At 55.7% G+C, this 15,709-nt stretch overlaps 1 protein-coding gene across 3 annotated transcripts in view; it reads right to left on the reverse strand.

Annotated features, from left to right (window-relative positions):
* Positions 1–2,811: 2,811 nt before the first annotated feature.
* The window catches only part of Pstpip1 (proline-serine-threonine phosphatase interacting protein 1), a 30,174-nt gene continuing 17,276 nt past the window's right edge, over positions 2,812–15,709 (reverse strand). Inside the window, exons 2-15 of one of the 3 annotated variants that reach the window (XM_013145600.3) lie at positions 13,015–13,115; positions 12,723–12,797; positions 9,741–9,775; positions 9,435–9,541; positions 8,025–8,087; positions 7,352–7,459; positions 6,710–6,755; positions 6,105–6,184; positions 5,616–5,714; positions 5,168–5,249; positions 4,709–4,799; positions 3,955–4,010; positions 3,640–3,776; positions 2,812–3,029 (exon numbers count right to left, since the gene is read on the reverse strand). In XM_013145600.3, the coding sequence (XP_013001054.1) occupies positions 2,898–3,029; positions 3,640–3,776; positions 3,955–4,010; positions 4,709–4,799; positions 5,168–5,249; positions 5,616–5,714; positions 6,105–6,184; positions 6,710–6,755; positions 7,352–7,459; positions 8,025–8,087; positions 9,435–9,541; positions 9,741–9,775; positions 12,723–12,797; positions 13,015–13,115 (1,212 nt within the window). In that variant the 3' untranslated portion in view covers positions 2,812–2,897. Of the gene's footprint in view, positions 3,030–3,639; positions 3,777–3,954; positions 4,011–4,708; positions 4,800–5,167; positions 5,250–5,615; positions 5,715–6,104; positions 6,185–6,709; positions 6,756–7,351; positions 7,460–8,024; positions 8,088–9,434; positions 9,542–9,740; positions 9,776–10,275; positions 10,299–12,722; positions 12,798–13,014; positions 13,116–15,709 lie in introns of those variants that run through there. The other 2 variants (XM_013145601.3, XM_023562285.2) reach the window with 2 other exon arrangements.

Raw genomic sequence — 15,709 nt, forward strand, 5'->3', positions numbered from 1 at the left:
TAAAGCTAATATATGTCACAAAACTTTTTTTTTTTTTTTAAACTGGTACCAGGGATCGAACTCATGACCACATGCTTGCAAGGCAGACGCTTATGCCACTGAGCTAAATCCCCACCCCCGTCACAAAACTTTTAAAAATGTTTTTATTAATGGCATTTTTTCCCCAAAATATTCACCAAGAATATTGGCATTTTTAAAAAAGCACAAGTGGCCCATGGACTGGAGACGGAACACACCTAAAGTCTAGTATATTAAGCCCATAAACCAGTAACAATGTTTTACCATATCTGGCCCACACTGTACATAGTTGTTCATATTGTACGTTCCTACAACTGTGCACCGTGTATGTTTATCCCATGCCCAAGAAATGGCCCAGTTGCCAGGACAGCCGTCACATGGCTAGGCAGTAAGGGCTGTGGTCGAGGGGATGTCCTTTGTAGACCGTCGATGAGAACCTCTTTCTGGATGAGAACCTTGGGCAGGCATTGCTAGTTGATGCACATCTGCTACAGAGTAACATGCAAACTGCTACCCCCTGTGCTGGTTCCAGGCCCCTTCATCACTGTGTGCTGTGCATTTGTACAAGCTCATGGGGAGATTTTGACTGCATAATGAATTTACTCTGTACCAAAAACTATATGTAAATTTTTCATAGATCTGGCCAGTTGCTCTCCAGGAGGATAACGAGTTTATCTTCCCAGTTTCTACATTAAAGGATGCATTTACTGACCCTCATTGATGCTTCTAGTGTTACCAGCCTTCATCTCTAATTCCAGTCTGGCAGGTGAAAGTACGTATGTATTTGAGTGTTAAGTCAGGCCCAAAAGTGTTTCTGCTGTTGTTATCTCCTAGGTTTTCACTTTCTATCCTTTGCCCAGTTTTTGTTTTGGTTCAGCTTGATTGTCTTTCTGGGTTGGTTGTTTTTTTTTTCTCTTCTCAGTATGGAGCCCAAACTGGTCTTGAACTCACTGTGATCCTCCTGCCTCAGCCTCCCAAGTGCTGGGATTACAGGTATGGGCCACCACGCTTGCCTTTCTCTTGCTCCGGGTTATAGGCTATTGTCTTGGTTATTTTTTGCGGATCTGTAGAGTTCACTTGGGCTCTGTGAAGCTCAGTCTGTTGCTACTGTGAGTGGAATAACTCCTGCATTTCCTAGTGGACTGTGGTGTGTGGGGGCATCTACTTTGTGTGTTGGTCTTGTATCCTGCACACTTCCTAGTTCATAAAAATATTTGTCCCCTGGTTTGTTTTAATTGTGGTGCCTCTGGGTTCTCCTGAGGGAATTACTCAGTGCCTTTTCTAAGACCCATGTGCTGTGTTCCCATCCCAGGGTGGGAAGCAGAGATCCAGGTTCCGCCTGACCAGGCCAAGGATGCCTTTCTGCCAGGGCCACCTGGACTAGAATGCTGTAGGATATGGGGGTTCAGTGTGGACACCAGTGTTGTTTCAGTCTTACCACCATCAGGCAAGGCCCAGTGACACAGCCACTCCTGTTCTAGAATGTGCTAAGCTGAGAGCTGCTGATGAGAATGGTTGCAGTTTGGAGGATGTAGACCTTGTGAAAAGTGGCCATCCCTTGCTTTTTGTTTTTCTTCTCGCATTAACTACAGATCAAGCCTTTGAGCTGCATCCCCAACTTATTGTTTAAATTTAATTTAATTTAATTTTATATTTTATTTTGCTGCTGGGGATCGAACTCATGACCTCACGTTTCCCAGGCAGGCACTTGTGCCACTGAACTAACCCTCCAGCTGTTGTTTAATTTTGAGACAAGGTCTCACCAAGTTGCACAGTCAGGACTTAAACTTGGGATCCTCCTGCCTTAGCCTCCCTAAGTGGTAGTCTCTTGGCTTTAATTAAGATTTGACGGTTGTCTAATTTGAACAGTATGGGGATAACAACTTGTATAGCTCTATTAAACCCATCTTATTCATTATGAAATTGAGTCCCAGAAAAACCATGATGGATCACCCAAGGAGGTGATGGCTGGCTTCAGATAGTGACATTCTGACCTCATCCCTCTGCCCCACACTCTGTCAGGAAGAGGCTTCAGGTGTCCATACCCAGTTTCACATAGGTCAGCTCCTGTGCGCCGGAGGATCGGGGGAGGAAACTGCCGAGGGGCTGGGTCTGACTTGGTTTGATTTCTCTGGTGCTTGTTCTCTGGCTGCCCAAACACTGGAGAACCATGCTGTCATTTAACACTTGTTACCTCTCAGCCAGCAGGCCCACAGCCACCCCGAGCCTGTCAGAGCTGATGATGAATATCCAGGCCAAAGGTTTCTAAAGAACGGTTGTGGTGGAATGGGGTGCTCCATCAAGACCACAGGTGTTTTCAGGGAGTAGGTGACACCCGGTGCCTGCCTGTGCTCCTGTTGCCACCTTACTGCCTACATGCCCTGGGTCCCTAGTCGGGCCTGTTTTGGGCCATGTGTGGGCCCTGTCCGTGTGCCATCTCCCATTCCATGTGAGGCTGGGGCAGACCCTCACATCCCTAAGGCCCAGCTCAGAATCTACTACCGACCTCTCCACTTCCCATCCACTTACCGTGCCTGACTGGGTGTGCCCCCCACCTTGCTGGTGCTCATGCTTGCCTATCTTGACTGCAGGCCCCCCCAGAGACCCACCCATCCTGCCCCAGGAATCTTAGTCTCCCATCCCATCCCACCATGTTCCAGAGGTGCAAGTGTCCTTGTAGTGGTTTGCCAGTTTCCAGCAGCTGGGACCAGCTCTCTTCTCTGTCCCCAGTGGGATTGGGGCTGGTGGGACTATGTTCCCACTCCTCTGCCTCTGATGAAGGGATCCAGCAGATGAGGAGGATAAGAACACCTTTATTCCCAGGAGCCAACCCCTGGAGAGCAGCCAGCATCATCCTGGCCACAGCCAGAATGGGTCGATCAGAGCTTCTCCAGGTAGGACCCAGGGACAAAGCCACACTGTCCGTTGTGTTCAACTGTCCACCAGCCATCCTCCCCCTCCAGGATGACTGTCAGGATGTCCCCCACAGAGATGTCCAGCTCCTCGGAACTCTGGGCAGAGATAGCAAGTGTGAGACCAGAGGGACCTGTGAGGGCTGTGGCCCAGCACCCCACCCCAGCAAGGAGTACGTATTGGGGTGCAGTCAGCTGAGCTGCACTGGGCCCAGGCTACCTCTTTGGAGGCAGGCAGGATGCAGGTATCTCCCCGCCTGCTACAGCTACTGGCAGAGCACAGGGGAGTCAGGTGCTCGGCCCACCCGAGCCAAGCAGATGCTCTTGCTCAAGACTCACCAGGTAACTGACTCTGGCTACCACTCATGCAAAGGCACCCAGTCATTGTCCTGGCCTGGTGTCCTGCTGGGGACTGGACTTGGGGTCTGTGTCCCTGCATGGCTTTGGATGCCACAGCCCACACTCAGGCCCTGGCTGCAGAGGCAGTGGCCACTGCCCTGCAGCCCTCCCCTCCACGCAGGGAGTAGACTAGACCCTCAGCTGCCTCCAGCAGGCTTTGGGGACATAGCTGATCAGTCCCAGCATGGCCAAAGGACCCACTCTGGCCATGTAGTTCTCCCTACTAGTAGCCACAAGGCAGGACCCTGAGCCAAGTGGCAGAGCCTAACCCTCCAACCCAACATGAGTACAGAGCAGGGCTGGCCCCCACCTGCGCTGCATAGTCATACAGCACCCGGTAGTCCCGGGCTGTACAGTCCTGGGCGGGTGCCTCCTGTACGGGGATGGCGATGTCCGCGTAGACACACTCCTTTCGTTCAGGTGTGGGTGTCAGGGTCTCTGTGGAGGCTGAGAGGTGAGGCTGGGCAGGCCTTTTTCTCAGGACCATCCCTGGTAACCCTGTCTACCTTCCTTGCTATTGAGAGAGACTATTCTTTCTTGGGGGTTATGTCTGCCACATGGGTCCCACTCCCACCCTGAAGTCATAGATAGTTTGGGGACCCTCTCCCTGCAGTCATCCTATTACCCGCACGAGCTTTCAAGGGTGTGGTCTTTGGACTTCCGTGCAGCAGGCCAGAGAACCTGGGTGGGGAGAAAGGCAGTGAGTGCCCTTGCCTGGCGGGGTGGGGGAGCAGGTGAGGCAGGCGAGCCACAGAGCACCAGGATGTCTGCCAGGGCTCGGCCCCCAGCATCTAGCATACACATGACTTATGGGGCGTCTCCCCAAGGGTGTTTGTGTACTCCTGTGCCTTTTTCTTCTCTGACACTTCAGATCCTAACCCTGTTCACTTCAGGCCACTGTGGGATCGCTGAAAACACTCAGATCCCCATGCCTGTGGGGCAGGAGCACTTGCTGTGACACCCTGCTGGGGCTGTCACCAGACTGGACCAAGCTAGCCCTCTGGCTGTGACCCTCAGCAGCCAGACCCAGGTCACACACAGCCCAGCCCAATTACCTTGGCTTCTGGCCTTAGGAGCTCTGAGGGTGCAGGCTCTGCTCCCCAGCCCATGTGTATGGAGGCTGCCACCACTGCAGCCTGATATTCAGGGCCCAGCCAGGCTTACAGTGGTCCCCAAGGGACGGGAAGCTGGCATGAAGGCACAGTCATGGTGAGTAATGGGATGTAATTACGCAGTGCCTAGACCCCTGTACCCCAGACCCCCTGAGGCTGGGCTGAGCACATCCTGCCTCCGGAATTCCCTGCACTCATAGGTGCCACATAGACAACGGGAGAGTGGCAGAGCCCCTGACTCCACCTGCTGATGCCATGGTTGCTCACCTCTTTATCATGCCGCAAGACGGTTGCACGCCAGGGCTGCCAGCTGACAGGGCGACCTCCTGGTCGTAGTCATTCTGGTAGGGCCCTGGGACTGAGAGGGCATGCCCATGAGGTCCAAGGTGGGCGGCTGGACCTGGGCATCCGCCTGTTACGACAAACTGGCCCCCAATTCTGCTACTCTTCTGAGGGTGCCACTGCAGGCACCACAGCGGATGAATATGCTGGGACCAAGTAGGCTGGGATGGGGCTGGGGGCCTCCCTCCAATCCCCATCTTCATCTTTCTTCTGAGAACCCTGGGGTGCTCACCTTAGGGAGGCAGCAGGCGGGGACCCACCACCTGTGGGACTGCGTCAGCCCTGACCTTTGGAGGAACTGCACTACCCAGTCTTCCCCAACCCTAGGTCCAGACAGCCCTGCAGCCTTCTAGGCCAGATGGGCCTTACCCGGGGGCTTAGTACCTGTGCCCTTGGCCTGGAGGAAGCTGTTGAGGTCAGCATCCACATTGCAGCCTTCCAGTGCCAGCCGTATCTCCTCATAGAGCTGTGGTGAAAGAGGACAGAGGCTGCAGACCTGCTGTTTGGGCCCCTACCCAGGGCCTTGAAATGAAGGACTTCCTGACATCAGAGCCCCAGCCAACAGCTTCCTGCTTCCTGAGCACTTTCTGTGTAGGGGTCATGTCTACCTTGTTTGTAGGAAACTCAGAAAAGGGCAAGGATGAACCCACAATAAAGCAGTGCTGCAGGCAGAGTGAACGCAGGGACCTGGAGGCAACAGGCAGCACCAAGTGCTGCTCAGAGTCCGCATGCTTAGGATGCTGGGAGCAAGGCTGAGATCATACTCCTGCCTGGCACACAGAGGGCCCAGTGGCTGCAGACCAGCCCTGGACACCTCCCACCTGCCACCCACCTCATCATCCTTGACGCACTGCATGGAGAGCTGGTTGCAGTGCACCCACAGGGCATTGCGCAGGGTGATCAGCCGGTCCAACTCCTGCAGCTGGAAGGCCTGTGGGGGACAGGAGGGACTGCAGGGTGGGCCAGGTGGGGCTGACCAGCCAGGCACTGAATCTAACAAGCCGGAAAGACTACTCTTAGGGTCCCCAGCCCACCCTTATCCCCTCTCTGGCTCCCAGGAGGTGGGTGAGCCCCTGGGGGCTCCCAAGGAGGCCAGCAAGAAAACACATGGCCTGAGCCTGAACTCTGGTCCCAGGTGGCCGTTGCAGGGCTCAGGAGCTGAAGTTTGCCTAAAACTCAGCTTCACTTGAGCCTTAGCCACAGTGCAAGACAGGAAGCTAGGGCACAGAGCCAGGTTCTCTGGGACAGGAACGGCTCAGGCTCAGAAAGCGACCATGTCAGGGCTGCAGCAGGGAAACAAGAGGCTTCAGCCTGGTCTCACCTTGCAGGTGGTCTGGTCCTCCTGCTCCCACTCCACCTGAACCTTCTCCAGCTGCTCGATGCTCTGCTTATATACCTTCTCTGCAAGCACAGGTGGCTCAGGGAGGCCACAACCCAGACCTATCCCCACCTGGAGCCCCAGAGGAGCTTTGCATGCAGGGTCTCATGAGTTGATGCAGCCCTTCTTTCTGCGAGGGCTGACTGGGGCCCTGAACACAGTGCAGAGTCCAAGCCATTGGCTTGTCTTGCATTCCCTTTCCAGATGGGAAACTGAGGCTCAGAGAGAGTCCATGCTCAAGAGGAGGTTGAAGGGGACATTGGAGCTGCTGGGCAAGGAACCCTGCAGGCTTGGTCTCTGGTCACCTGTACCCAGCCAGGGCTAGTGGAACAGATGGAGAACCGTGCTGGGTGGGGGAGCCATGTGTCCAGGAGGTTTTCTAGTGTTGAGTGGAGGACAGAAGGCTTGCACTTGGACATATTGCTTAGCTTTTTTTTTCTTTTTTTCCCCAAGGTGCATGAATCCAAATTGCTTAGCTTTCTTATGGCTCAATTTCCTCATCTGGTAAAAGGGGCTGTCTGTGGGAGGGAGGACCCAGGCCTACATACCTGCCTCAGTGACTGCATCCTTATACTGCTTGGCCTTGTTCTGGCTCTGGAGGGTCAAGGAGAGCTGTACTGAATCCCTGCCTGTTCACTGGGCAGTAGCTCTCACCACAGTTTCACATTGTACCACCCAGGGGATCTCAGGATGATCTAGGTACCTTGCATCATTTGCTTTAGCCTCCTCCAGTGGTCCCCAGGGAAAGGGTACAGGCCAGAGACTTCAGCTCTTGGCCTTGTGGCTCTAGGATGGAGTCATGGCCATAGGGTCCATGGCTCTGGTGCCCTCCTTGTTCTAACCCACCCATGGGCCCTGCCCCTTGGGAACCTTGGCTCATGGGCCTGTGCACTAGGTGACATTGTACTGGGCCCGGGGGCTCTTGACACCTCCACCCTGCCCCAAATGGTCAAGAGCTGGGCCTGGAAGGCCTGGGTTTGGGTCCTTTCTCTGTAGCCTCCAAACACTGTTGTTCCTGGTGTACAGGGCCTACCCTGAGGACTGGGTCCCAGATACAGCTGGAGATGACAGGGGACCTTGTATCCAGGCCCTGAGATTCTAGGAAACTGCACAGAGTCTGGGGTCTAAGAGGGACAAGCCTCTTCCCCTCCCCACCCTGCAGGGCCTGTGGGCTCCTGTGATCCAAGCACCTTCTCCACTAGTTTCTGGCTGGCACTGTTTCCACTGGCACTGATGCGCTCGCAGGCCTGTTCTGCGTCATCCGCGTCCCGACACTTCTGCTCGTATCTTTTCTTACACTGGAGTGTGGAAATAGGGACTGAGGGCCAGGCAGTCCTGTTCTGGTCCCCCAGAGCCACCCATCCCAAGCCCAGACTCCCTGTCCCTGGTAGGGCTGTGGTGACATGGGGCATCTCCACCAGGGACAGAGACCTGAGAGTCAGAGATAAGCAGCCTTGAGGCAGAGTGCTTCCTACTGGGATAGGGCAGTCACACCTGGCCAAGCTCATCTGCTTCAGTGTGTAGTCCCCAAGGAGGCACCTGGGGGTCCCTAACACCCTTCCCTCCTGGCATCCTGTGGATACCACCCAGAGTCTCTTCCCTTGTCCTAGGATCCCCAGCTGACTGTGGTCACCTCATGGCCACTGTGTGGGGCTCTGTCTGATCGTTTGGACCTCTGAAGGCCACTGATCTACTAGGACAGTGGAGGCAAACCTATGGCACACGTGCCTCGGGACTGTTTCTGGTTCACCTTCACTGCCCTGGGGGCCCTAGTATCCACTTGTAGCACCAGCAGCTGGGCATGCAGCTGGATTCTGGGTAGAGGTAAGTGTAGCTTGGTGTCCCCATATGCATGCCCCTCACCTCTGTAGCCTTCTTGTCAAGTGACAGCTTGTTCTTCTGGATGCGCTCCATGATGGCCTCGTACTGCAAGCAGGGAACATGGAGCCCTGAGCAGGGGCCATGATCTTGGATGCTCCACTAGACCAAGAGGATGACTGTTCCTGCTTGGAGGCATGGCAGCCTGCTGGCTCTGGGAGGAGCTGGGCACCAAGGGCCACCTGCACAGAGCCTGGGCTCCACCAGAGAGGTTTCCCTGAGCAGGGACAGGCACACAGACACAAACCAAGACAGAGATCTCTTTCTTCATTCACAACCTGCCTCCTCACCGCAGCTGGCACATGTGCCCTGGTGCCCCCATATGTGCCACGTCCACACTCAACTGCTCACGTCTGCATACCAACTCACAAGCACAGACCTTTACACAGTGAACTCCTTAATACTCAGCCCATACATGGCACAGTAGCCCCTTGTTCAGGTGGAGGAAGCAGGCGTTGGGAGCAAATGACACCTGGGTGCTACTGTGCCTATGTCTCAGGGTTGGGCCAGCTCGGAGCCCAGGTCGGGTGGCCTGGTTGCAGAAGTGCAGGCTCACCCATGCACACACACACACTGAGACACATGCACCTAGGGCCAGATTGAGGACACAATGCAGCTACCATCCCCTGCAGAACACATGGCCAGCTGTGACCCCACATCCCTGGCTCCTGGTGGCCTCAGGTGCTCTGTGTGCTCAAGTCCTCACACAGGACACTGCCCTGCAATAGGCTGCAGCTCTACTTCCCTGCAGTGGGCTGATGGGGCTGCAATGAATTTTTGCCCTACAGCCTCAACTCTGTCTGTGAATCGAGTTCTCAACATTTACGAGCTGGATAAAGTCCCATGCTACGGTGGAAAACAGGCACAGGGAGGAAAAGTGACCCAGCCTGGCCCACTTTGGAAAGGAGCTTTCTTCCCTCAGCAGCATCCTTGTTTTTCCATGCCCATTCTAACTCTGCAAATACTCCTTTCTCTCTGTGTCAGGAGCGTCTGTTACCCTGCCTAGCAAAGCCCCTTCCTTCCTTTGATAACCAGCCTCCACCTACCCCTCCCATGAAGCAGGTGCCACAATCCACAAGGCCCTGCAGCCTCTGTTCACATGCCTCCTGCCTGTTACCCCAAGGCCAGCCATCCCTGCACTGGTGAGAAGGGGCTTCGGCTGCTCAGCTAACCCACAGCCTTCACCCCACAATCTGTTCTACCCCTACCCTGAGGCCCAGGGCTGGTGTCCAGGGATCCCTTGGTCAGGCTAGTTCTGGACACCTCCATGCTATCCCCGAGCCCTGCAATCCCTGTGGCAGGACAGTCAGATCCAGCACCATTCTTTCTTGCTTGCCTGGCCATGCCCACACCGCTCTGGTCACCCCACCTGAAGCCTGGGCCACACTGCCTCACCTTGCGCCTCTGCTCCTTCTGCCGCTCTCGGAACAGCTCCAGGCTCCGCAGCTCCTCTCGCAGGGTCAGGGCCAGCTGGAGGTGTGCTCTGCCCACGTTCTCCATATCTGAGGGCAAGCCTGCCTCAGCCTCCCACAGCTCTCCTACCCAGCCCGCCCGGCACCACTCCCCTGTTCTTATCTCCCTTCCAACACCCTCCCTTAGCCTCGTAGCTTACTGCAAAGCCAGTCACAGCCTGCCTCTCTCCTAGCAGATGCCCACCCCTTAGTTACCCTGCAGCTTGAGGTGGGGATAGTAGGGACTTACGCTGCTTCAAGGAGTCAAAGGAGGCCCGTAAGGTGCTGCAAGACAGAAAAGACTTGGTCGCCAGGGAGACCATGTGTGTAAATCTGAAATCCTAGGTGGCCTGGTGCTCTTTTATGGGGGGGGCATGACGCAAGGGACCCATGTAGTAACTGAATCATGATCATCCACATAAACCCATCCTGGATATTCTGGAAGGGGAAGCTCTCTGTGGGAATTACAGAGAAACAACCTTTCCACTGTGGCAGAGGAGGGAAGCAGGGATGCCCTCGCCTCTGCATCCCTCCTGATGCCCTCTCCCTCAAATTATCTCCTCTCGGTATCCAGAATGAGGCTGAAGCAGGAGGGGGCCAAGGTCAGACCTGGTCTCCCCAGGCAGGTGGTGCTCAGAGAAGGCTTGCCTTTCAGGAAGCTCAGCCTGCCACTCTGACCTCAAACCAGTCTAGCTTCCCAGTAGAAAGAGCTCTTCCTGTCCTCTCCCCTGACATGGCCTGTGCCACCTCAAGTCCCTGCTTTGGCATTCCTATCCTTTTTCTACCTGGCTCAGATGACCTAACCAGCGCCTCCCTGCACAGAGAGCTGTGCCGATGGGGAGCTGGCATCCAGGATGGGCTTGCTGCTCATCAGTTCCTCAGGGATGGCTTCATTCTTGCTGAGCTGAGCTGAGCTGAGCTGAGCTGAGCTGAGCAGAACAGAACAGCAATCACAAAAAGTATTTTTGGGAAAACCGCAGTACTTTAGGTCTATAGCAAAAGGAGAGAAATTCGAGCCACACCCTTTAAAGGGCTGACCTCACAGGAAGCTGGCTCAGCCCTGCCTACCTCGATGCTCCGACCTTGGCCTATGAGCTTCCGGGAACCAGACACCCAGCCTGTCACTGCCAGGCAGGGTAAGCAGGAGACAGCCAAGCTTATGGGGTACAAAGAGGGTGGAGAGAAAGGGGAGCCCCATCTGGGTGGATAAGCTTCCCTGTGTCCCGTATTGCCCCTGAGTTAATAGCCTGCAAAAGAGGCTTGTGCCACAGTCATATTTAGATGGCAGAGATGTCCCAGTGCTCTACCACATGGGGCTTCAAAGGAAGCTCCCACCTGAAGCTGAGGGACATTGCAGAGCTGAGGTGTGGGAACCCTGGTTTCCTTTCCATCCCCCTCTGCTCGTTATCCTCCAGCCACTAAGAGAGTCTTCCCCACAGACCTGGGCTCCCCTATTTAGGGCCGGGCCACCAGCCAGGCCTCCCTCACATGTGTCTATGCCATGGGCCAACATGGTGCCCACTCACACCTCCTACAAGGAGCCTCCAGGCTGGCACAGAGGGTGGCTTGTGGATAACAGGCCCAGACCATGAGGACTTCCTGGAGGGGGAGGAGGAGGAAGAGGATCTCTCTCCTTGATCTGGGCTCTGTCTCAACCTATGGCACACAGAAGGTGCTCCATAGTTGCTTTCAGGACAAATGAACATTTGATGGCCACTCAGCCCAGTTAAAGGAGTGACAGCAGCCTCACTACCCTGGTGTGTGCCATGTTGGGCAGCAGCAAGAACCACTGAGGCTGCTCTGTGCAGACAGCAGAACTGCACCGTGGCCCTGGCAGGGGGATCACAGGATGGGCCCTGCCAGGACCCCCAGCCACAAGTAGTGCCAGCCACTGCATGTCCTGCCCAACCCGGCCGCTGCTGGCTTCTCCTGCTTCCCTCTCAGCCTGCTCTGGGGGCCAAGTTTTGGGCTGTAGGCCTGAGGGTTCCTTCTTTCTGGTTTTTTGGAGTCAGGGTTTTGCTATGTAGCCCAGACTACTCTTGAACTCTTGGTGATCCTCCTGCCTCAGCCTCCCAAATGCTGGGATTACAGGTGTGCACCACCCCACCCTGCTAAGGTCCTTTTTTTGTGGACATTGCCATCATCATAAGGGCCCAGAAAGGGAAACTAAGTCAGAGCCTTGCTCAGCCTTTCCATCCCCCTAGCTCAGCTACTCCTCACAGATATCAGCTTCTCCTTTCATACTATGAGTCCCAGTGACTAACAGTCCCCTGGGGATGGCTCACAGGCCCTAATTCCCACCCTCCTGGCCTGGCCCTAGTTTTCTCTTGGAAAATCCAGCTCTCCCTGGTCCTACTCCCAGCCCCTGGCCACTGCATCCCAGTCCAGGGCGAAGGCAGATGGGACATGGGCTAGGAAGGGGCACAGTGCTGCTAGTGGGTAAGCACAGGCCTGCATGCTCTTCCCCATGCTGGGCCTCCGAGTGTGATCTCCCCAGCTCCCACACTCCTCAGGCTTCCTCTGGCCTCCCCAGGGTTTCTCTGGCATGAAGAGCCAGGGGAGAGGACATGGTGTCTCTGCAGGCTCAGGCCTCAGTCCCCTGTTCAGAACTTAGCCCAGCACTCTGAGCACCAGCCTCCTCTGACCCATTTAGGAGTGTCCACACCTTCCCAAAGCTACTCTGACCCCCAGCTCCAGTGTCCAACCTCAGCTATCCTCTCTGTCCCCCACCCAGGCAGGCACACACTTCATCATGGCCACTCCCCAGGGCACCCTTCCAGCTGAACCCTGGACCATTTAACCTGCTGAGGAAGGGGATGTTCCTATCTTACCACTGAAGGTGACAGTGGTGTCCCAGGTCCCATCCTCGTGGGAGAGGAACAGGCCCCAGAGCCCCAGTGTGTCCCCACCTGACTAACTCTCCATCCTAGAAGCCCAGTCTGAGGCATCGCTGCAGGAGCTGGGACAGGTAGACAGGGCCATTTCTGACCGCTAGGACTGAAATGGGCCTGCTGGACTGGTGCTGGCTGGGCTGTGAGCAGCTAGAGTCTGAGAGCATTGATGGGTCCTCCCCGCTAGCACCTCAGCTCAGTCACCAGGCACCACACAGGGCCTGCATCTGTGAGTAGTCCAGATTCCCCGGCTCTTCCCGGCTACTCTGCAGCAGAACACCAAAGAGACGAAGTCCCAAAACCCCAGCCCAGCAGGGACTGCAGCTGTGCTGGGTGCTTACTTGATCGCAGTCTGCCTTCCTGCCTTCCGTGCCATCTGTACAAGCTCCTTTCCGTACCGCTCCTCTGCCTGGGCCCTGTGAGGCACAGTGGACATTGCTGTCTTCTCTCAGGCTCCTCTGCTGGCCTTCCGCAGGACAGCTGCTGGCAGAAGCTGGGGCCCAACCTCTGCACTTTGGGGATGTGTGGGTTCCAGACTGAGGACTGCTGTTGAATTTTGGCTTCCTGGAGCAGGGTGCCCAGCAGCAGCCCAGAGAAAAGGGGCCCACCCTGGCCACCCTGGCTGCCCCGCACCTCTGCCGCAGCAGCTCCTCCACATCCTTGCACATCTTTGCACCATCCAGCAGCCGCTGCAGCAGCACCTCATAGCCTGTGTGGACCACGGAGTCCCTGCCCTGAAACACAGGACACAGGGACATGTGAGCTTGGGGCAGGGTGCAGTGCAGGGTGTTGGCCTGGTTCACTGGGGATCCCTTAGCCACACCTGGAGTAGCCTTTCAAGGTCAAGCTCTTGGAATCTAGCTGTGACTTCACGATGCACCCAAGAGGTCATTCACATTGGCAGAGATGACAAGCAACTGGACAGGTTGTGCCTGGTGTCAAAGCTCATAGTCCAGCACACAGTAGCACCAACATGGGACACTGCCAAGGCCCTGGGACCCCCGTCAGCCCTGCAGTTTACACCCACGAGGGTACCCTGTGCTACTTTAGCCCCATCATTTCACTGTCTAAAGGAAGAATGGTTGTGCAGTGACCCAGCTTGGCGTGGTGGCCAGGCACTGATCACGAGCCATCCAGCCAGTGTCACTCCCCAACCCTGGCCTCTGGGATAACAATGGCATGGTGGGTCCCGAGACACTGGACATGTACCCAGCTCTGTGGTAGCCACCTGCACAGCTAGGACAGACCTCTTGAAAGCCCAGTTTTGCAAGGTGGGCACCAGGGCATGGCCAGAACTGCCATGTCCCTACCTTGTTCCTGTCCTTTTAGTGCTAAGGAAGGAGCCCAGGGCCTCACACACAAGGCCATCACCCCTGAACCACCCCAGCCCTGGATCAACTCCCATAGGAATGCATAAGGGGCATCTTGAGGTATCTTGGGTTCTGGGTAGAAGGCTGAGCTGCATGCAGCAGCTGGGGGCTGTGTAGGGCTGCAGAGATCAGGGGCCCCCTCGCCCAGGGCCAGGCACCTGCTCCCAACCTTCCTAACTCAGTGAGGAGATGAGTCCTGGTGTGAGACAGGGGCTCTTTCACTCTTGAGTCATCTGGCCCCCATTCTGGGGTGCTCGGGCCAGCAACTGGGCACCAGGCAAGCCCTGAGATTCAGCACTGAATCTGCACTGCCCTCTAAAGCCTCGGAGGCTGGGAAAGGATCACACGCATCATATGCCCACCCCACAGAGGTCACTGGGCCCTGCTCAAGGTCAGACACACTTAACCTGTCTACCAGGCAAAGCTGGGCCTATTTCCCCTGCCCCCAGCCCCTCAAATTATGGGCATGAGAGGAGAGTACTTCATGAAAATTGCGGGGAGCTTCCTACAGGAAGAGGTGTTGGAACCAGCTCTGGGGAGACTTTAAGATGTCAAGAGAATCAGACACAGGCAGAGGCAAACAGGCCCTCACTACAGGTCGGCCCACCCCTCGCCCACCAGCATAGCACAGAGGTCCCCACACTCCTGTCTCCCCCAGTATACCGCCCTGCGAGCTCCTGTGGGCCATGGTGTCTGTCCCACATCCAGCCTGGTGCTGTAGGACCCAGTCTTGTCTCTGGTTTTTGTGCACAATGCTTGCTGGCTAAGTGACCAATGGACCCCGCTGCCTCTTCCTGCACAACTGTCCTCCCTCTGGACTGCAGGTTGGAAGCCGCAGTAGTAGGCGAGGAAAACAAACAGGAGCCTCAGTCCCTGTCCTTGCTGGGAAGGAAACCACAGACCCGCAGAGGACAAAGGAGAGGAAGGGCCCCAGTCGGGATGGGGTCAGGGTGAGAAGAGGTCCTGGTTTCTCTCAGGGTCCCTTCCCCTGCCCTCGCTGAGGCCCCAGAGCGGGAGACAAACCATGCAGACCTACGCTGGCCATCCTGGAACCAGAAGAAAGCAGCACCAGCCCACAGGTTGAGTTCTTAGGAACGCAGTCCCCAGAGTGCGGACGCTGGTGACTTCTGTCCCCAGCACACACAGGGCATCATGAGCCATAGGCATGGTGACTGGTGACAGGGCTGTTCCGAGGAAGCACCTGACCCAGGGCTGCCCAGCCCCCTTCCATGCTGCACCTCCTCCTGCCCACCCCCAGCTGCACCTCCTCCTCTCCCTCCTCCCTGTCCTCTTCCTGTTCCTCAGGGGTCTTCTTGGAACCCGAGGAAAGGAGGAACCAATATTTCCACCCAAAACCTCTCTACTGCAGACCTACCATCCAAGATCCAGGGCCAGAACCACGCCAGTGAATCCTAACCCCAGCCTACCCACCCTACCTCTTGCATCTGACCCATACCCAGCCTCTGTCTCCCCACAGCTTTGCCTTCTGTGCGTTCAAAATCGATCCATGGGTCACATTGTGCCCTGGGCACTGACCACAGGAAGGACTACAGTTGACCATATGCACCTTTCACAGCTAGGGCTCCCCAAGGCCTCAGAGCTATTCTTAGGAATGAAGCCATCAAAAGAATAAGACCTTGGTCTCTGAGGCCCCATAGCAGAACAAAACCCCACCTCCACCACCCTCCAGCCCACAGTCACATCCCTTCCTGCTTCCTCTTCATCGCTTGATTGTAGTTGGCTTTAAAAACCCCTAATTGTGCAGGTCTCACGGCTGAAGATAACATGCAGTAAAACAAGGCAATGAATGTTTGTTTTTGAAAATTTGTTACAGTAAAAGACACATTGCCATCAATTCCCCTCATAAGCCTCCCCCTCACTTTGAACACATCTCACTGTTTTTGCCATTTTTAGAAGCTGCTCTGAAAGTCTTCTTTCATGAGTGTCTTTAGTTTTGT

Source organism: Cavia porcellus, unplaced genomic scaffold (assembly GCF_034190915.1).
Source record: "Cavia porcellus strain 051 isolate PalLab524CR breed Dunkin Hartley unplaced genomic scaffold, mCavPor4.1 scaffold_38, whole genome shotgun sequence".
NCBI lineage: Eukaryota > Metazoa > Chordata > Mammalia > Rodentia > Caviidae > Cavia > Cavia porcellus.